Source organism: Mytilus edulis, chromosome 2 (assembly GCF_963676685.1).
Source record: "Mytilus edulis chromosome 2, xbMytEdul2.2, whole genome shotgun sequence".
Taxonomy (NCBI): Eukaryota; Metazoa; Mollusca; class Bivalvia; order Mytilida; family Mytilidae; genus Mytilus; species Mytilus edulis.
In genome coordinates, this window is record NC_092345.1 from 49,827,253 (window position 1) to 49,849,428 (window position 22,176).

The following is a 22,176-nucleotide window of genomic DNA, read 5'->3' on the forward strand; positions in this document are numbered from 1 at the left end:
TCCCCCTAGTATATGTTCAAAATGGCCTGTCTCTTTTATTCACTATATCTGTAGTTTTGATACAATTGATGTTTAAAAAATTAGTACAAAAATGGCTACAGAAGGGTACATAAACCTTAAATAATAATATATATTATCGATGTATTTTATAACTTAAAAATGATACCGTAATTGCATAAAATCTACTATGAGTACAGACAAACTGATGCATCAAGGAACTATTTAAGGCATAGCAGGACCTAGTTATATTAAATTTATATGTAGTCTATGTTTCGGAAAATTAAGAACTTGCACAGATTTTGATGTGCATTTTTTTCAAGTCTGCAGAAGATAGCAAACACACAAGTTTCATTTGATACATCACAGTCCACTCAGTTACACAATTTTAATCACCTATAATTTGTGTTGAGATGTCTATTGTCTGTTGAAATCAATACTACTCACAACATTGATTATATGAGGGTAGCTTCTCAAAATGTTCCCCAAGTTAGTTTATTTTTGCACCTTCTGCAGGAATGAACAAAAATTAATAGCAAAACCCTGAAAAGTTTATAATTTTCTGAAACATAAATACATTTCAAATTTCATTATCTAGGTCCTGCCATGCCTTAAAACTTCACCAGGTGCAAAGGTTTGTCTGTACTCCGAATAAAATTTGTGGTGTACATATGGCCATATTAGCAAAAAGGTTATGATAAACCTTAATGTCATTTGGCAAGAATCTTTACCGTTATTTACAAGAAGGTACTGCCATTTAATATGACCCTCTCTTGAATTGATACTTTTCCCATTTCAGGATTTTGTACTTACCATCTGTCACACACATCCAACTAGTGTGTCTTTCATAAACATTAGTATTCGATTTACCCTGAGGCAAATAAAAGCTGAAAAAGAAGACATATTTTCTTTTTAGAATCTGCAACAATTTTTACAAGACATTATCGCTAACATTTGGTTTTATAGTTTCATCCATTTATAAAATTTCCCTTAAAAAAATAACATTTGTTTTTATAAATCCACCCGTTCATAAAATTTCCCGTAAAAAAATAAAAATAATTCTACTAATGAACTCAAAATCTTTAACTTTTTTTTTCAGACTTTATTTTCCTGCATTTATGCAAAAATCTACTTCCTTTTTCCAGTGATGTCGTTAGAAGCCGGCAGCCGGCGATTTTCGCCGGTTATTGTCCTTTTCCCGCCGGCTATTTTTGCATGAGTAAAAAAAATTAATAAGATAAAAAAGATAATCAGGTTAATATTAAAAAATAATTGTTCAATGCATCAGCTTCCACGATTAAAGTCGCGATAAACAAGGATGTAAATCAGTGTTTACCCGTTTACCTGTTTACCTGTACTGCAACTCCCTCCTATGTCAGGAGAACCACCAATCCTAGAATCGGTGTAATATCACTCACGGTTAAAATCCTCAAGACTACCTTTGACTAAATATAGTTCACGTAAATGCAGTCCGCTGATTGGTCGTCTATTTAAAGTCGGTAAGTATTGTAATGTTTGCAAGGATAAAAAGAGAGACGTTCCGATGGACATTATGACCCTGTTTGGTTTTTGCTTCAAGAGAAGGAATAAGCCAAAGATGACAATAGCATGTTATGGAAATTAATATATCAGTCAAATAAAAGAAAGTATAATATATATAATGTTGTCAAGAATCTGGAAAACAGCACCTTTTGTAGTTCACATTTCAAAGCCCACGACCACGTGGTGTCCAGAGAATGAAGGTCAATAACGAAAGTAGAATATTGTCGACCACAAATAATTTTTAAAAATATCTTTTATAGTTCAAAAGGATTTTAGTTTACTGATTTACTGAACAGTTATATTAACAAATAAGAGAAAATAAAACGACATAGCTTGACAACATGTTTGAAATACGTGTACAAGTCTTATATGAGAAAAAAGGGGGTCATTTGTCACTAAGTACGTACGCAAATCGATCAAGATATTTAATAAATTCGATTATTTTTTAAATAAAATTATAATATTTCACCTATAATTTCACAGGCACTTGCCTGTGTATTATTTACATATATTCAAGAACAGACTTCCTTAGTTGTCTTACAAAAGACACCTTCCCAGAAAAAAATATAATATAGATTAGCCTTGCCAGGACTACGGATTCTCATTTAAAAAAAAAATCAATGTGATTGAAGTCAACAACAAAAATAAGACAAAATTAACATTTTCCCAAGCATCTAAATCACTCTCAGGTATGCTCAGAATGCAGGAATTTTAGTCTAAATTTTCAAATCTTTTTGGGGATAGCCAAGGACGTATATTATGTTAGTTATACGTCCTTGGGATAGCATACGATTTTATAAAATATAGCACCTCTGTAACAGTTTTAACTTTGAAATCGAAGCTCCAGCTGACTACTAGTCAGTGAATATTATATTGTTTTTAATTTTGTAAAAACAAAACCAACACTTTTTTAATATAAAATTAAAACATAATGTTCTCAATGTCACAATTACAATTTTCATTTAAAACTAAATTATTCAAGTGATAATTCAAACCAGAGACAATATGTTTCTATTCAAACTAAGATTTTTGGATTCTTTCAGTTCAAAAATATTTACTAGCAGTCAACCTGCAGGAAAATGCACAAAAATGTATATTGGTCCATCAAGATGATCGATGATATGATCACATTTACAGAAAATTTACCCATCATGTTGCTAATTTTAGTTAATCATTTACATTATCTTCAGTAAAAAATGATGTTTTCAGAGGTCTGAATAAGGGTCTAGGACACCCCCAGAATGCAGGATTTTGCACCATTTTAAAAAAAAATCCTGGGGCCCTTGAGCGGGCCCCAGACCCCCCGCCGTAGTAGCGACGAGCTTGCTCGTCGACGCGAACGGCTTCGCCGTCCGCATGTACTTGCCGCCTATTTTAGAAATTCAGCCTGCTTCTTCAAAACTTAGTGACATCACTGTTTTCCAGTCTCTTTGTCATGAGACTTTGAGTAAATATATATTCATCAAACTAGAAGAATATAAGAAGGAACATGATACCAATTTCATTTTTGATAATTCTTTGATATGAAAAAACTTTACCTGATGATGGCATTTATTTGTTTACATTGAATATGACTTCATAACTTAAATAACATCATAACTAAAATCCCTAACAACAGAACCAAAATGGAACAGTTGCGGTATTTCCATTTTTTTTTTAAACAGATTTTGAAGTTAGAATATATTTGAATTTTTAATTCATACTAAATTCATCCCCTTTCACAGGTAATGCCTGCCTCATATTAGTATAGCATACTAGTCTTTGGTTTGGCAGAAAATGTTTAACCCTCAGGTGTACATTTGTTATAAAATCTACATCTCTGGCAGCATCAGTATTAAAATATTCCTTTGTATTGATTTCAGATGTCTACAGAAGAAAATAAGACTCCCCAGACACCAGGAGATGTAAAACCACCATGTACCACAACAAATCCTGTATCCTCTACTCCATCAAGTACATTGACATCATCCTCAGTCACAACACCCAAAACACCATCATCACAGTCATTGGTAGGTTGATAGGTCATGAAAGAAAAAATGTATGCTGTCTGACTCTTTTCTGCTTGTTTAAAGGTTGTATGTATGAATTCTTTTGATGTTGAAAATAAAAAAAAATCAACAGACCAACAAAGGCAATTAAAAAGAAAATTCACATTTTGTCACCAACTCCATGACACTGCCAAAACACCAGTTGCTTGTCTTGAAGATAAGGATACTGACACAGAAGATTTAAATGATTATATACATGATATATAGCTGAAGGTATTAATTGTAAAAAAAAAAGATTCACATTTTCATGTGTATTCAGGGGGGGGCTAGATGGGGTCTCATCCCAATTTCCCGGTGTTAATATCAGAAAATCCCGAAATCCCGGACATATTTTGTTAAAAATCCCGATCCCTATAAACAAGAAATCACCATTTATTTATTAAAGAGGTCCTCCACTATTTTAGGTAACGAATAGACACGTCTGACACAACTTTTAAAGGAGGCCGTCATGGTAAACTTTGAAAATTAAACCCTCTGAGTAATGTTGGTCTTAATTATTTGCTTTTAATTTGTGCATTTTGACCAATATATTCAGTACGTACATTTTAAACACGTCAAGTTGGGGTATTTGTTTTCTTCAAAATTGCAGAATGTCATAAATATTTTTATATGATATTCGATTATAGAGAAGACTGTGTCTGTGAAATTATCTGTGTAGTAAGGCCAAGAAAAAATACATGTGTTTCAGGTAACATCCCCTAAAAAAATAGGATCGGTAGGAAAGCAAAATAGTTTTTTTTTTTCAAACGTTTTTGACTGGTTCACATGCGGGAGAAAAATTCTGACTTTATAAGTGCTTGTCCACATAACATCCAAAAATCTTTAAAGAGTAGAGTTAGATTATAGGTACTTAAAATTAGGGTAGATATATATAGGGGTATCGGAAACACTTGTGTTTTCTTTTAGGTCTTACATAATCTTACTCTTATTGAAAATATTCAAATCAAGTCTAACTTTTGGGAAGGGTTGTAAAGAGGCGTTATGTAATTTTTCACCGACAAACGCGAAATAAAATTCCAATTTCACGATGAACGAAAAATTAAAATTTGCTTGCACGTTGCCGTTTTTACCAATTTCACAGTGAAGCACGAACTTTTCAAGTTCACGGAAGGTTGAAATTAAAAATGGCAAAACATGTTGCACGAAAAAAAAAACCTTTACCACCCTCTTTGGGTATACTGATCCTCTAAATCAGAGCGACACTAATACCAAGGAGCTTAGACATTTATCATGAATTTTGGTTAGCATTTCATTCGCGTACAGTGGATATTAAATATGGCACTGGCTACGTTTACTTTAAAAAAAAAAAAACGAGCAGAAAATAACAATAAGATCTGGACCTACTCTGTTTCTAGATGCGATTCCGATAGAAGTATAATGAAAATGTCACTTTTATCTGTCCAAGGTACCTTTTTTGTCAATCCCGTTAAATTTCAACATAAAAATCCCGATTTCCCATGGCTAAAATCGTGGGTTTCCCGTATCCCGATGTTTTTCTATCCCGAATTCCTGATCTTTAAACAAGGCAATCCCAATTTCCCGTTGCTAAAATCGGCCAATCCCGGCGTCCCGAAAATGGTCTCGCCCCCCCTCTATTCATGGAGCATATTGAATTTTAAAAGTTATTATTAGAAATCATCTTAATGAGAACCCTGGATATTGAAGTCAGTTACTAGTTACATCTAAAATACAAAATTTATGGTCAAATATGTGTAGTTTAAATGAATATGGCACATTTATTTAGTTTCAATATGTACTTATTGTTGTTGATATTTACACTCAACGTATGTGTATTCTTAAATAGACTGTTTTCTCTACCATATAAACCTTTTAGACTTTTTGATTATTTAAAAGAACCAGTTCAAAATGAAAACCAACATTATTTTTGCTATAAAAATGAAGGAACTCAATTATGGAAACAGAAACCAGTGACAACTATGGGATTTTAGAAATCTTGTTTGGAACGGCACATACATGTATATGCAAGCCTTCAACAGTCTTCTTACTTAGGACAGTGGTTTTATAACACAAAGAATGGTTTCGTGACTCTTTAGATTGCAACTAAGCACAAAAACAAGTTTCAGCAGAAAGACGAAGAGTACCTATCTTTATTTTAAAAAAAAATCATGATTACTGACAAAGTTTAAAATCAAATTGCAACTATTTAATGAACCATGTTTTCCCAGAATAAAATTTTAATCAGTAATTTATATTTTTGTATTTACAGAAACCTAATTACACATTAAAATTCACCATGGCAGGCCATACAAAAGCAGTTTCATCAGTAAAATTCAGTCCAAGTGGAGAATGGCTAGCCAGTTCCTGTAAGTATTGTCTTTATTGTTGCATTTTGTGAATCTTTGTCATCATTGTAGAAATTAAGATCACTTTTCAATGAAAGAATTTTTTAAAACATGCATGCATGGTCTCTATTAATCATGAATTACCGATGTAATTATACCCCTATTCAGTAGTAGTAGAAATAGTGGTTTACCTCTCAGTCTTTTCATTCTCCAGTCCCATTAAATTTTGTATTATTTTCCTCTGACAGAATCCTCAATCTTTTTGAAATTTAAAATTTAGCTCCATGTGGCCATATGAAACTGTGTGATGCGTTATCACATTCATTGCCAATCAACTTTCTGTCTACTGAATACTTATATATTCCTAGACAATGGCTGTACAAATGTATATTAAATTTGTGTCACGTTTTCCCTAAAAAAAACTATTGATTTAAGATTCATGTAATTAGTTATTCAGCTTCATGTACGGTAATCGTGTTATACTGTGTGATATGTTTACTTGTCCATACCGCCTCAACCTTAAGTTTTACGAATACTTTCACAGAGAATCAACTAGCAAAGCTTTCACATCGACTTGTCATAATTAAAATTTATGTGAATATTTTAATTTTTATTTAAGCAAACATTTCGATATTAATTATCTTTCAAAGCTGATGATCAAATATCTGTATGAATATAGTGACTCAATTTTGAAAGTTCTGTAAGAAAGGCAAAATTGTTTAAACATATATTTAAAGCATTTTTCTATTCTTAGCTAATGAATTAATTGAAAGATATTTGCTATTACCTTAGCTGCTGACAAACTTATAAAGATATGGGGAGCTTATGACGGGAAATTTGAAAAGACTATAAGTGGCCATAAATTAGTAAGTATTTATATGAAATATTTTTTCAACAGAAAACAAAAACAAAGAATTGTTTGAAAATGCCCTTTAAAAAAAATATAACACAGTCTTACTGAAGTTTGTCTCATCAAATTTGATAAAACTTCCACAATGCTATGAATCATAAAACACAGACAGAGTTTGAAATTGTGTTGTGAGTCATATACAGTTCTAGAGTTGTGCCCCTTTTGAACTTATTTGTCTTTGATTATATTATTTTTTTAACATAAGTAATACATGGAACAGGAATTACCCCAAATATTTCTACATCAGACTGCCAACACCAACTTCTCTAAGAAAATAGACAACATGCAAAACACATGGTCCAGATCCTCTCCCTCGGTACAGAATCAAATATATATATCAGAATATCATCATATAAAACAAAACACATGGTCCAGATCGTCTCCCTCAGTACAGAATCAAATATATTTATCAGAATATCATCATATAAAACAAAACACATGGTCCAGATCGTCTCCCTCGGTACAGAATCAAATATATATATCAGAATATCATCATATAAAACAAAACACATGGTCCAGATCGTCTCCCTTGGTACAGAATCAAATATATATATCAGAATATCATCATATAAAACAAAACACATGGTCCAGATCGTCTCCCTTGGTACAGAATCAAATATATATATCAGAATATCATCATATAAAACAAAACACATGGTCCAGATCGTCTCCCTCGGTACAGAATCAAATATATATATATCAGAATATCATCATATAAAACAAAACACATGGTCCAGATCGTCTCCCTCGTAAAGAATCAAATATATATATCAGAATATCATCATATAAAACAAAACACATGGTCCAGATCGTCTCCCTTGGTACAGAATCAAATATATATATCAGAATATCATCATATAAAACAATAGACATCAGTTGATGCATTGTTTTTGTTAGTGTGTAATGCATAAAGGTAAAAATCTAAATATTTTCCCCAAACCCTACATTTCTTGCTGACGATTGGACAGTGCAGTATATTTTTTTAAGCCAAACCACATAAGTCGATAATTTCAATACTAAACACTGATTAAATACAGATTTAAAGTTTTGCATTCTGAATTATGTATGCTTGGGGAGGGAGGGGGTATTGAATTTACTCATGTTTAAGTTTAATGCAATTTTATTCTGCCTAATTATTTATTTTATTTGTAGGGTATTTCAGATGTTGCTTGGTCGAATGATAGCAGAATACTTGTTAGTGCATCTGACGATAAAACATTAAAAATTTGGGATTTTGCTACTGTAAGTTAAATAAATATTAGTTATAGAGTAGTGTCTGCTTGAGTGTATTTACAAACTCTTTCAAGTCCAATTTACAGACTATTTCTATTAAATTTGTTTTAATGTATTTGAAAAAAAACAACTGGGCTGTTTTCACAACATAATTCTTCAAACTGCATTTTCCTTACTTAGGCCAAATAAAAATATATGTGTGGTTCCAGTGACCCTACCTTCCCTACTTTTTCGTCTTGAAGTTAGCCTACCCTAAAGATTTTATTGTCATTTTTCATTAAGCACTGTTAAAGTCAGAATGATGCTTCCATAGACTCAATGTAAAGAAAAAACATAAAATAAAAAAAAATCCCTACCTACCTACCCTAACTTTTTTTCAGATGTAACTGGAACCACACATACTATTTTATTTGGCCTTACTTTATGAAGACACTGAAGCAGTACCATAATGATGTACTTTGTTGCAATGTAAATCCAGAGTAAAATGCTAGTCGAAACAAAATTTTATTGTGAAAATGATAACATAAACATATCATTAAAATGTTATGGTTTTATTAGAATATCATTGAAATGTTATGGTTTTATTAGAATATCATTGAAATGTTATGGTTTTATTAGAATATCATTGAAATGTTATGGTTTTATTAGAATAATGATTTTTCCAAATTCTCTTCTGAATCTCTTTTGTTAAAAGTAACTTGATCAATGACATTCTGAAGATTGAAATACAAGGCACCAGTATGACGAAGAATGCAATCTTTATTACAATGCGGCTTACTGAACACTGTAAATAGACTACTACTGTTCACTTAACCATTGTGGGGGACATACATTGTAAGTGTTAACAGTCTTCATGCTCAACACATTCCTACAGCCAATGCATAATGTAATTGTTTTACAGCTAGTAAAATTCTTCTCTACAAGCCAACAGAGTCCAACAAAAAAATTCAAAAAATTGAGATTCAAGCTTGTGGATTCGTTTATTGTGAAGTCTGTGTTAAAGGGAGAAACTATTATCATTATAAATTATTTTATCTGTAACATACTTTGAATTGAATTTACTGCACAAACTAAAAACAAATTATAATAATTTGATAATTTTTTGCCTTCAGGCAAATGTCCATGATTTATAACTTGTCCCAATATTGTACTTGCTTGATGTAGATATATCAATTATTTAATGAATTAATTTATAATTTTATTGTATATTGTAGGGGAAATGTATGAAGACACTGAAAGGGCACAGTAATTACGTATTTTGTTGCAATTTCAATCCACAGTCAAATCTTATTGTATCTGGTTCAGTAAGTAAAGATGATTTGTAATTTATTGTTATTTATTCTATAGATTTTAGTTGGAGTTACAGAAATTCCCTTTCCTTAGATTGTTTAAAAATATGGAAAATTAATTTTGCATTCTCCGATTTTAACATATTTCACCACTTCTACCTTTTTGTTAGTTTCGTAAGTCATTACTGATTTAGCTTATTGACCAAAACTGGCTACTTTGAATTACCTCTCTTTAAAACACATCATTTGGACGACTCAGACAATTGTCCTTATAATCATTGTATAATTGCCATGTCTTGATTTAAGGCAAAATTTCTGACTCAAAAACAAAAAAAACATTCTTTTTTAGCAATACCATTTTAAACCACTTGTCACTGTGCTTGTAGAACTTGCTACAATGAAAAAATGTTTGCTTGTCCATCTTGTATATGCTTGAAGTATTGACAGGGGGCGTCCAGAAAACAAATTTTCAGGAGTTTTTTCTATGATTAGATAATAAAGAAATTTGAATTATATCATAACAAAATTGGAAACAGAAATACAATGTTGTGTTCTGAAAGATATGTTGATTTTAATTGTTAGATTGTTCATAAAAATTTGTGTTTTAGAATGCTAGTTGCACTTTCAAATTCATGTATTTTTGAAAACTTACAATTATTACAATAATTACAATTTGAGATCTGTACATAATCAATTTGTTAATTGTTTTTCACAGTTTGATGAAAGTGTAAGGATATGGGATGTAAAAACTGGAAAATGCTTGAAGACACTGCCGGCTCACTCAGATCCTGTTACTGCTGTAAGTTGATTAGATTACATAGCCAATAGAAATTAAGATGGAATTAAAAAGAATTTAATTTCGACACCTTTTGTTTTCTTTGGAAAGAGCATGAAATGTTTAACTCTTAAATTTGATCAATTGTATCAATTGTACATTTTCTTGATGAAATAAGGACAAAATTGATCATTTTAAATTTTGTTATTGAAAGGAACACTAATAAAGAAGTAGAATTTATAGTAAAACAATCAATGGTAGTCTTAACAGATATATTTTACTAAAACATTTGTCCTGTCTCTTGTGATCATGAGTATTTGATTTTAACATTTTGAGTTTTTTAAAAACTTCAACCAATCTACCATAAATTTAAGATATACAAAATCTGTGATCACTGAGTAAAATTTTATGACCTAGATCCCTGTATCTATATATAACACTTGTGCGACCTAGATTCCTGTATCTATATATAGCACTTGTCCGACCTAGATTCCTGTATCTATATATATAGCACTTGTCCAACATAGATCCCTGTATCTATATATAGCACTTGTCTATATAGTTGTATCTTAACTTAGTTTATATACTTGTAGGTACATTTTAATAGAGATGGTTCATTAATAGTTTCAAGTAGTTATGATGGTTTGTGGTAAGTTTTGCATTTATAAATATTCTACCATACTCTTGATCAAAGTGAAGGAGATTTCAAGTTGTCCAGTAATCATGTTAGGGAAAGTTTCAAAGTGTGCAATTAAATTTGTTTCTTCCATTTGAGGCTTCTGAATGCAGTGAATTATAGACTACTATCTACTAAACAAATAATTTACAGTTAGTAAAAAATATGAAATGACAAAAACTAGTAATTGTATAAATCCTTGTACAGAAAAATGTTGTTTCAGTGTCGAGGAAGGATAATGTTTTTCTGCAATATGTTTTATTTTCATATGAATTGAGTGCAGTGACACTAAAGAATGCAACACTATATATTTATATTATGGGAGGCAAACACAAAGTAACAGATATCCTTGTAAACATTTGAAAAATAGAATATTTGTAGAGGTATTTTTATATATGATAGATAAAAATAAATGTGCTGTTTTTTGTTTTGATTTTAAATAATCTATATTGTTTACACATAGTTTAAATGACCTTTAGATCATTGATGATTATGTATTGTTAAAATATGATATTAAAAACTATTTTCAGTCGAATATGGGACACAGCATCAGGCCAGTGTTTAAAAACATTGATAGGTAAGTTAGATTTTATTGTTGCATAATTAAAAAAAAAAAAATGCTTGGTTGACAATGAAAATTATAAATTTTAGGTGATAAGTTAAAACTAATTTTATACTCAAACTAATACTCTGGTGATGTTGTTTTTCTGTAAGATCTTATTCTGATGATTATTCCTTTTATCTTGTGTAAAATATTCAATAGTCCAAAATTAGGGATAGATTGTTTTATTCAAGGAGACCAAGACCAGTTGAAACATTAAAGAATCTTCTTCAATTAAAAGACTATGATGTAAAAGCAAATTCACAACAGGACATCTCAGATTTAGATTTTATCTACAAGCTTTGGAAATTCATATTAAAATAATTTCTTATATTGACTGTATAGACATCTGGTTTTCAAAATTCAATAATAGGATAAAGTTTAACATTCAAGATATTTGTAATGCCTCTCATTTTCAATATAATGTATTCAGTAAGTAAACACTGATTTCACCTTTGATGATGTTTCTCAATTGAAACATGATTTTTTGGCTTATTTTCTACTGACAGGAAAAGTTGTGATCCTCAAATTTGAGGTATTTATGTTCGCATTGTTTTTCATTGCAAGATGATGATAATCCACCTGTATCATTTGTCAAATTTTCACCCAATGGAAAGTACATTTTAGCAGCAACATTAGACAAGTAAGTAAAACAAATTATAGAAATCACTCACAACTTTCCTAACATATAAGTAAAATTTTGTTATTTTTTTATTGTATGAAAATATTAAGGGAAGGTCATTAACATGATTGTTAATTTTTTATCAAATAAAATGTGTATAATAGTTATTTTAAATTAAATAAAGTGTACACAGTTGCAGATATATTTATTTGAATACAGTATATGTTGATATGGTCTCTTTGTTTTTTGATTTTTATGATTTCTAGAGCTTTTCATATGCCAATTTAAAGTTTTCATGAAGATAACATTGTTCACTGATATAACTTATTATTTTTTCAGCACATTAAAATTATGGGACTACAGCAAAGGAAAGGTAAGTTGTTTCATTAGCTTTTAGATGAAAATTGAGACCACATTATTTTAAAGTTTATTAAGGGAACACATTTTTGTTTGAAGACTGACCTTTGTGGATGAAATTGCTGAAACAAGATTTGAGAAATCGGCTTAAAGTGTGATAAGCCATTTGTACACCTCATTTTCATGAGGATCATTTGGCTACAACCCCAAGTGATGGTTCACTACTGGAAAATTTTGCATAGTTTGATTATTTTGATAAAATAAAAATGTTTGGTAAACAGTGAAATTAACATTTTAATAATCTGAAAAAACAATGAATTCACCTTTTTGTAAGTTTGCATTTTCAATGTTCTCACAAGTTCAGAAATTGAGGAGGTGTAGAAAATTCAAAACAGTATTACTGAGGCCAAATAAAAAAGTATGTGTGGTTCCAGTTACATCTGAAAAAAAGTTAGGGTAGGTAGGAAGGGATTTATTTTTTTATTTTATGTTTTTTTACATTGAGTCTATGGGAGCAACATTCTGACTTTAACAGTGCTTAATGAAAAATGACAATAAATCTTTAGGGTAGGCTATTTTTAAGGCGAAAAAGTAGGAACAGTAGGATTACTGAAACCACACATATATTTTTATTTGGCCATATAAAAGTATAAGAAAAAAAGGGATAATTTCTGTAAAATGTAGACGTTGAGTAAATATCCAACCAAGTTTCACAACAATTGGCTGAATCGTTCTTCATATTTCACATTGAGAAAATAAAAAAAAAGAGGCTGCCTTCTTTTCATAAAAAACTTTCTAGTAAAAACACCTAAAAGTCGTGAACATTTATGTATAGCTTATGATGGATTAATTAAACCTCATAAAACAATGTATTTGTTAGAATATTAGAGACTGTTATACAAAAGTGATTTACTGAGTGTATGTTATTCAAATGTATTTGTTATCTCTTTTCAGTGTTTGAAAACATATAGCGGTCATAAAAATGAGAAATACTGTATATTTGCAAACTTTTCTGTAACAGGAGGAAAGGTATGTTTTTTCTGGTTTCAGCTTATAAAATACCCCATTATATATCATGTAACCAAGTTTTTTTTATGTAAGATGTGTCACACTCACCTATCAAATTATTTGTGTGTTGTTAGCATAGCTTTGAAGGCATAAAAGGATATATATCCTCTTTTCTAATGAGTCATACTTATTATAATTAAGATTCAAGAGCCCCATCATGTAGCACTAAATTCTTGATTATTATTCACAAATCAACTGTATCTAAAGATTAATTTCTTTAAAAAGTTTATAGTTTTTGTCGAGCCTGCAACTTTTGTTGCAGAAAGCTCGACATAGGGATAGTGATCCGGCGGCGGTGTTAGCTAACTTCTTAAAAGCTTTATATTTTAGAAGGTGGAAACCCTGGATGCTTCATACTTTGTATATAGATGCCTCATGTTACGAAGTTTCCGTCAGTCACATGTCCAATGTCCTTGACCTCATTTTCATGGTTCAGTGACCACTTGAAAAAAAAATTCAGATTTTTTGTAATGTTGAATTCTCTCTTATTATAAGTAATAGGATAACTATATTTGATATGTGCGTACCTTGAAAGGTCCTCATGTCTGTCAGACAGTTTTCACTTGACCTCGACATCATTTCATGGATCAGTGAACAAGGTTAAGTTTTGGTGGTCAAGTCCATATCTCAGATACTACAAGCAATAGGGCTAGTATATTCGGTGTATGGAAGGACTGTAAGGTGTACATGTCCAACTGGCAGGTGTCATCTGACCTTGACCTCATTTTCATGGTTCAGTGGTTATAGTTAAATTTTTGTGTTTTGGTCTGTTTTTCTCATACTATATGCAATAGGTCTACTATATTTGTTGTATGAAATGATTGTAAGGTGTACCTATCTAGCAGGCAGATGTCATGTGACCTTGACCTCATTTTCATGGTTCAGTGGTCAAAGATAAGTTTTTGAGTTTTGGTCTTTTTATCTAATACTATATGCCATAGGTCATCTATATTTGGTGTATATATATATATATATATGGTGGTGTTTAACGACCTTGACTGGCTATACAGCCCTCGCACGGTCGGTTTTGGTGTATGGAAATATTTTATGATCTTTATGTCAGTCGCACAGGTTTTATTTGACCGTGACCTCATTTTCACGGTTCATTGCACAGTGTTAAGTTTTTGTGTTTTGGTCTATTCTTCTTAAACTATAAGTAATAGGTCAACTATATATGTTGTATAGAAGCATTGTTAGCTGTACATGTCTGCCTGGAATGGTTCATCTGACCTTGACCTCATTTTCAAGGTTCATTGGTCTTTGTTTAGTTATCTTGGTTAATGTTAAGTTTATGTGACAGTTGTATTAAAGCTTAGCTTTATACTTAGGACTATCAACATAATATCAATGATTAGTATAGAAGGCGAGACATTTCAGCGTGTGCACTCTTGTTTTAAGAATAAATAACCCTTTTTAAAGCGTAATAGATGTTACTCTACTCGTACTTAATTATCATAATCTAGAAGTAAAGTTTTATTACATGATCAATTAAAAAAGTATTGCTCATTAACTGCCAAAAAAAGCTCTATTTACATCGGATGAAATTAAAAACATTCAGGTCAAATATATTAAAATTTGTTTGTTTTCATCCTTTTAATTGACCAAAGACTAGCTACAAAATTGTATGTCCCCAGTTTGAAGTAACACTGTTTAACTGTTCATTGCCAAACCATATTTCATACTTTATTTCCTGAGACCTGTAAAGGAGTAGGTTCAGTAAGACCCCTTTTTGGCCCCAAAATATAGCAGTTTTAGAAAATTGTGAAAATGTAATCTTTAAGCTATATTTTGGAAAGTAAAATGCTTCTGCTACATAAATATGAGCTGTTTTTTCCACATGCAATGCACAAAAATCGCGTTCTAGCATCATTAAGTCATGATAAATTACTGAAATCTTCAAAATTTTAGCATTTTGGTTAATTTTTAGACGGTTTCCGTCTAATTTCCGTGTAAAACGAAAGTGGCCGCATTCGTGTTCATCCAAAATATTTAAATGTAAGTTGTATTTGATGATAATACATAACATAATATAAAGGTTGAGGATGGACATGGATGCGGCCACTCTCATTTTTGACAAAAACAATCTTAAAAGTGACATTTTTCAGCATATTTGGTAGATTTTTCATATTTGAGCTTGAATGGGAGCGATTTTAATGACTAAATTAGTTAAAATCTTTCACATAAATTAATTGAATCAAATTAAATAGACACTTAAGTGATTAAAAAGTGGTCAACATCTTTCGTCAGATAAACCTGAAATTTGAGGCCAAAATCGGTCCTTACTGGACCTACTCCTTTCTACTGTGAACATACCTGGTGTGTTCTTCAACTGTCATTTTATAAATAGAACCCACAATTAGTGTCTTGTATACTCTTACTCTGTAAATTTTGAATTTAATCACTTTCCCTTAACATCAGCGCTTTTCCAGAATTAATTGTATGAAGGGGGAGAGAGGATGGCACTTTTATTAAAATTTGATAGGTGGTGGTTATATAAGAAAGATTGCTTGAACATTTAATTATCCAATATAAAATGTATGCATGTTGGGGTCAAATAAAAAGTGCCTCCTTCCCCACATATGTTTATTTTTGAAACAGCCCTCTCTAATTTAGCAACATTTGACCAACGTCTGTAATATTTTAGTAACTTAATATAAGCAAATCTCCTCTACCCAGACGGTCTTAAATCAGAGATTATCTGGATTGAGTGGCAACTGCATATATTTGATTTGATATCTAATATCATTCTCAGTCCTATATTTTTTTAAAGAAATATATTGTTAAATTAACAAGAACACATATGCAGAAACTTCAAAATGTACAAAACAAGATATTTTCATACAAAAACTATCAAGACCCTATTCTTTTGAAAATAAGACTGTCAGACATGATTTTTGAGTTAAAGGAAATAGCAAAATATCACTAAAAACATTTCTGATATTGTCAATATTATTTTATGCTTTATCAAGGAACTTTAAAGCAGATTTTATCTTGCTAAATATAAGTAAAAAATATGATCTGGTATATGTTAATGAGACAGCAAGCCTATGACACAAATACTAACTACACCAGAGTAACCTTAGATGTCTGAAATTTCAAGAGTTGACTCCCTTTAATACAATATTAATTAATATTTGCTTTATTTTCAATGGATTTAATGACTCATACTTTTATTGAGTTATGTTAATATTTTTAACAATGAGGTATAAATAACAGAGCATGTTTTAAACTCATGTTGCATATAAAAAGGAAGTTTAAGGCTTATATGTTTAAACCTGAGGGAAAATCCTTCTTTTTTTATTCTCATGTTTTTTTTAAAAACTATTTTAGTGGATAGTATCTGGTTCAGAAGACAATACAGTATTTATATGGAATTTACAGACGAAAGAAATTGTACAGAAATTACAGGGTCACACAGGTACTATTTTTAAGATTATGACAGCTGATTTGATTGCAACTCTTAGAATGCACAGTATAATTATCAGATAACTGTATTGTATTTCAAGCTCTGCAGAGATGCAACTAATCATCGGACCCGTCGGACCTAAGGGGCTGAATTTATGCAGATCCGGCAAAACTCGTAGCTGTGCAGGACCTGATGGCCGGCAATATTTAAGTCCGCTTGGGTCCGCCAAAACTGAAATCCCCGTCGGCCCCGGCAGAGTATTTTGTTTATAAAATTGCGATCATCTTTAATAAAAGTAAACGTCCTGTTCCCCCGCATTTTCTAACTCCGGGAACCAGTATTTCCGCCCAGTAATAGTCTTTCGTACCTTGTCCATCTCGCCCCGAACAATTCTCCGTATTTCCGTCATGTTTTTTGTTTTAGAAATTCGCTCTCTAGGAAGGAGGTCTATTAAGCATAGTTGATAAGTTCAGGAAATATGTCATGGCCGATAAAATTTGTAAGTGGGTCGAAACCCGGTAAAAGACTTTTAATCAGATCAATATTATGTAATGTATTATTCAATAACCTACAATTGTTATGAATCACAGGTTATTTTAAAATAATAATAATATCAACAAAATCAAAATTAACGTTTGTTCAATAGCATAATTTCATTTGATTTTTGAGTGAAAATATGGGTCTGGCAAAACTTGGTACCCTGTAGGCCCCATTCCCATTGTCTGACAGGGAAAAAAAAACTGTTTGCATCTCTGGCTCTGTCATCATCAGTTCTTTCCATTTTAACAATATTCAAAGTTTTATTTACCATACATTATAAAGTAAAGTTTGTATTCACTGTCAGGGAAAATATCCTCAGTGATCATCACTGGAACAATTGGTATAATGTGGTTCTGAAATGTTGTAAAAGTATTCTGCCTACATAGAATTAGTGGAGATGGGGAAGAAATTGAATTCTCAATCTTCATGAATGACTCATTGGTTATCTCTATAAATGTATTTATTTAGCTATAAAACTATTAAACTACAACAAGTTTTTACTATTTTGTGTAAAAATAAGCTTGAAAAATCAAATAACCCAGTATTGCTCTTTATAACTGTTTCTAGGAGTATTGCCTGGCCTGTTAAAACCTGGGCCAGGGTTATACTTTGTCAACCCTGCTACAAAATAACAAGCCGTAAAAGTTAAAATTGCACTATTCATTTTTAGAATATTTGTTTCTTGTTTTTGAATTTGTTTATAAATTTTGAATAAGTAGTTTCATTTTGAATGTTAATCTACTGTCTTGTACTTTCAGATGTGGTATTGTGTTGTGCCTGTCATCCCACAGAGAATATTATTGCATCAGCAGCTTTAGAAAATGACAAAACAATTAAACTGTGGAAAAGTGATGTGTAGCAAAGATCTGGCAGATTATTATTTATTATTTTATATGTCTTTGTCAAGGCAATGTTTTTATACACGAAATGCAATCATGAGATCTTTACCGGTAGTCATAATGTTGTTTGTTCTTTGATTGAATGTCGGTTGTATATGATGAATTAATTGAAGGACGAGAATTAACTCAATTCTACACTTGGCCTGCCATTCTAGGAACACTCAATAGGATAATGTCTGATGTAAACATTGATTTTGTATTTCAACTGAAACGCAGCTAAATTTCCTCGTGGTAATATTGTTGTACCTGTTAACAATAAAATGTTAGTAACATAGATTTTATACACTAGAGTATCTTTAACTTGTAACAGTATGTTTCTCAGGTTAAAACAGACAGAAATATTCGTAGACATGTGTAAGAAATGTAAATGGTGTAATAAATGCTCATTATAGAAGTTGACTTATGATTAAGTGATATTTGTATACAGGAGCAGTGGCGGATCCAAAGGGGGGGGTTCCGGGGGTTGGAACCCCCCCCCTTTTATTTAGCCGATCAATGCATTTGAATGGGAGCATATAGTTGGACATACCCGTAGCCAGGGGGGGTTCGAGGGGTTCGGACGAACCCCCCCTTGAAAACTAATAAGCACTGTTAAAGTCGATGTTCTGTTCGAATTGTGACTGTTAAAGTTGAGTTTGTGAGTCAAACGAACCCCCCTTTGGAAAATCCTGGCTACGGGCCTGTTGGAACCCCCCTTTACTCTGGGTTGGAAACCCCCCTTTTTAAAATGGCTGGATCCGCGCCTGAGGAGTATTATTTTGAAAGGGGCAGTGGTTTCAACAGTAGGTATCATTTCATCCTATCCCTTCACATAGGACTACCATTGTAGTAGATTCATGAAGGCAATTGTCTTGCATCGAAAATTCAAGTATGTCTCACAGTTGTCTTATCTCTTCAATTATTATTTTCAAGATTTTAACGAAAAGTCGTTTATATGCAATCCTTTTGAGAAACACCTTGCAATTGTATACTTGTCAAGTTGATCAAAATATGTAGAAAAGCAGCATAAACATTATCACAAAAGTTGTATTGGTTTGAATAGAAAACGAAGTTCTTTTTAAAACATTACCCAATATATGAAATATGAAATACAACTTTTTATTTGGACCTCATAATTCAAACAATGTCATACATTCAAACTGTATTGAAATAAATCATGTTTGTATTATTCTGGAATATGTTAGTATTTTCTGTTTGAATATTCAGGACAATTATAAACCATTTGTGAACATGATCCATTCTGTGAGAGACCTTTTTATGCACTACCTAGGTACATGTTTTTGGTCTTTGCATCCATTCGTCTCTGTCCTGCTTCAGGTTTAAGTTTTTGATCAAGGTAGTTTATGACGAGGTTAAAGTCCAATCAACTTGAAACTTTGTAAATATGTTCCCTATAATATGATCTTTCTAATTTTAATCCCAAATTTGAGTTTTGACCCCAATTTCACACTCCACTAAACATAGAAAATGATAGTGCGAGTGGGGCATCTGTGTACTTTGGACACTTTCTTGTTAGTTATTAAGTTACATCTGTCATTATCATCTATTCCAAGCAGAAGACTTGTTTTATATTTTCGCCTGTCTCTGACAAATATCACAGAATGTAAGACAATAGATGTGTATCCAGTAGTGGTGCAGCTGCTAACTTTTAGTAAATAGCTTTATACGTTATAGAATCTAGAGAGCAAGATAATCCATATGGTGTGTACAGATACCTGAATTTGAATATTTCTCCTGCCATATGATATGTCTGTAGTATATATTTTATAAACTGTGCATTATGCAAGAGCAAAGGAATGGTTGAGCAAATTTGATGAAACTCTGTTGCAATTTTAGAGTATCCAGAATTAAGGGAAACTTTCACATATTTGGCAACAACTCCACCATTTATGGATTGATATGTTGACATTTAATATTATAAATTTCTTAGTTTTTCATTACCAGAGTTAATGTTCTTTACCTTCAAACTTAACTTAAATTTTTACATGTTGCACCTTAATTAAATTAAACTCACATCAGTTTACTGGTAGTTGTTCGGATGAGTTAGTAAGATACTTGTTTATATGGGGGGGTGGGGATATGATTTGCACTCCAGAGTTCTGGATCTTTACTATCACATGTGTTAACACAACTGAAATATGCTTGGTTTTTTTTCATTTATTTTAAACGAATGTTTGATGAAATTATGCTCCCTTTCCTTTAAATTTTCTGATTTTTCAGAATTATAATATTTTAACCATCAAATTAAAAGCATTTTTGATGATTGAACATTTTGTTATTCACATCCTCAGCACTTCACAGTGTAAACTCTTTACAGATATTTTAGACTTCTACTTCCCAGTTAGGGAGCTACCATTTGATTTTTATGGGGGGGGGGGGGGGCTAGGATGAAATTTGAAAAAAATAGGCAGGACAGGAGTTTTGAGTAAAAAAAAAAGTCAGGATGAGACACTTGCAAAAAAAAAAAGTCAGGAAGACAATTTAGGTAAGAAAAAGTCAGGATAAACTAAAAAAAAAAAGGCAGGACCGAACAGAGTAAAAAATAAAAAGGCAGGACAGAGATTACAGCTAAAAAAAAATGCAGGACAAAATTTTTCATCCTAGCCCCCCCATTAAAATCAAATGGTAGTTCCCTTACCATTGATTTTAATATAGAACTAAAAAAAGGTGAGAACAAGATCTCCAATAAGTCAACATGATTTAAATCATCACTTGATTCTCATAGTGTTGGAACTCATAAAAGTTTTCTCAGAAACTACTGGACCAGATGTTACCAAACTTTACCTAAATATTCTTTCAAATTCCAATTTAAAAATTGCATCTGGGGTAATTTATCCATTAACAAACATGGCTGATGCAAGTGAAATGGAACATTGGGCTAAACCACTTTTTGCCATATATCTCAACAAGAGTGCTCACAGTGAAATGTCCTGCCTGCTTTACTGACCATTGATTTTATCTTGAAAGTCTTGTAGATAAAGGTTTAAATAAAAAAATCACAAAACCCAGGTCAGATAAATTCTGTCAGACAGACACATACACCTTGCAATTATTTTTATACACCAAAAACAGTAGTTGACCTATTGCTTAAAAAACTTGGAAAAACAGACTCAAAACAAAAATTTAACATTGACCATGAACCGTAAAAATGAGGTCACTGTCAGTTGAGACCTGTCAGACTCGGCTGACAATTCCAAGTACCCATTACATACACCAAATATATCGAATATAAATATATATTCCTGCTTGTAGTACTTATTAGACCGAAACACAAAAACTTAACATTGACTGCAAGACGGACATGTAACACTTATCAATTTAAAGTTTTAAAAAGTTTTCAAATTTTAGATTTTTGGAAATTTGATCAAAGTTTTAAAATATCAAAATTCTAAAATTGTGTAAAAGTTTTGAAATTTTGAAATTTTAAACAAATAATTAAAATATTAAAATTCTAAATATCGTTTTTAAATTTGATAGTTTAAAAATTTGATCAAACTTTAAACATATTAAACCCGTGCAATTTTGATTATTTTGCTTTTTGAAAGTTTGATTTTTTAAATTTTTGATTAAAATATCAAAAATAGAAAAGGGGCGAAAACAGGGGTACCTGTAAACACGGCTCTGATTATAATCAATCTTAGTTGGGAATAAATAGCATGAAATCATTTTTAATTACAAAATAAATAATTAAAAGAAGATGGCGTTTTTTATAAAACATATTAGACATCACATGGCATAACAGTGTCCAAAAATATTAAGGTTGTGCATCTATTAAAAAAATATCTAAACCGGCATCAAAAAAGTTGATTTAAATCTCTAATATAAGGTAAGAGTTTGAGATGAATAATTCAGAGCTATTTGGTGTCCCCAGTGCCAATCATTTAGAAGTACAGTGAAAACTGACCAACTC

General features: G+C 31.4%; 1 protein-coding gene across 1 annotated transcript in view; it reads left to right on the plus strand.

The window, feature by feature from the left end:
• LOC139512375 (WD repeat-containing protein 5) overlaps nt 1–18,660 on the plus strand; it is a 29,065-nt gene extending 10,405 nt beyond the window's left edge. The window contains exons 2-14 of the mRNA XM_071299973.1: nt 3,402–3,548; nt 5,815–5,911; nt 6,683–6,756; nt 7,953–8,042; nt 9,248–9,337; nt 10,038–10,121; nt 10,691–10,746; nt 11,304–11,350; nt 11,942–12,017; nt 12,336–12,369; nt 13,308–13,382; nt 16,752–16,839; nt 18,126–18,660. Of these exons, the coding sequence (XP_071156074.1) occupies nt 3,402–3,548; nt 5,815–5,911; nt 6,683–6,756; nt 7,953–8,042; nt 9,248–9,337; nt 10,038–10,121; nt 10,691–10,746; nt 11,304–11,350; nt 11,942–12,017; nt 12,336–12,369; nt 13,308–13,382; nt 16,752–16,839; nt 18,126–18,226 (1,059 nt within the window). The 3' untranslated portion in view covers nt 18,227–18,660. The remainder of the gene's footprint in view (nt 1–3,401; nt 3,549–5,814; nt 5,912–6,682; nt 6,757–7,952; nt 8,043–9,247; nt 9,338–10,037; nt 10,122–10,690; nt 10,747–11,303; nt 11,351–11,941; nt 12,018–12,335; nt 12,370–13,307; nt 13,383–16,751; nt 16,840–18,125) is intronic.
• The last annotated feature ends 3,516 nt before the right edge of the window (nt 18,661–22,176 follow it).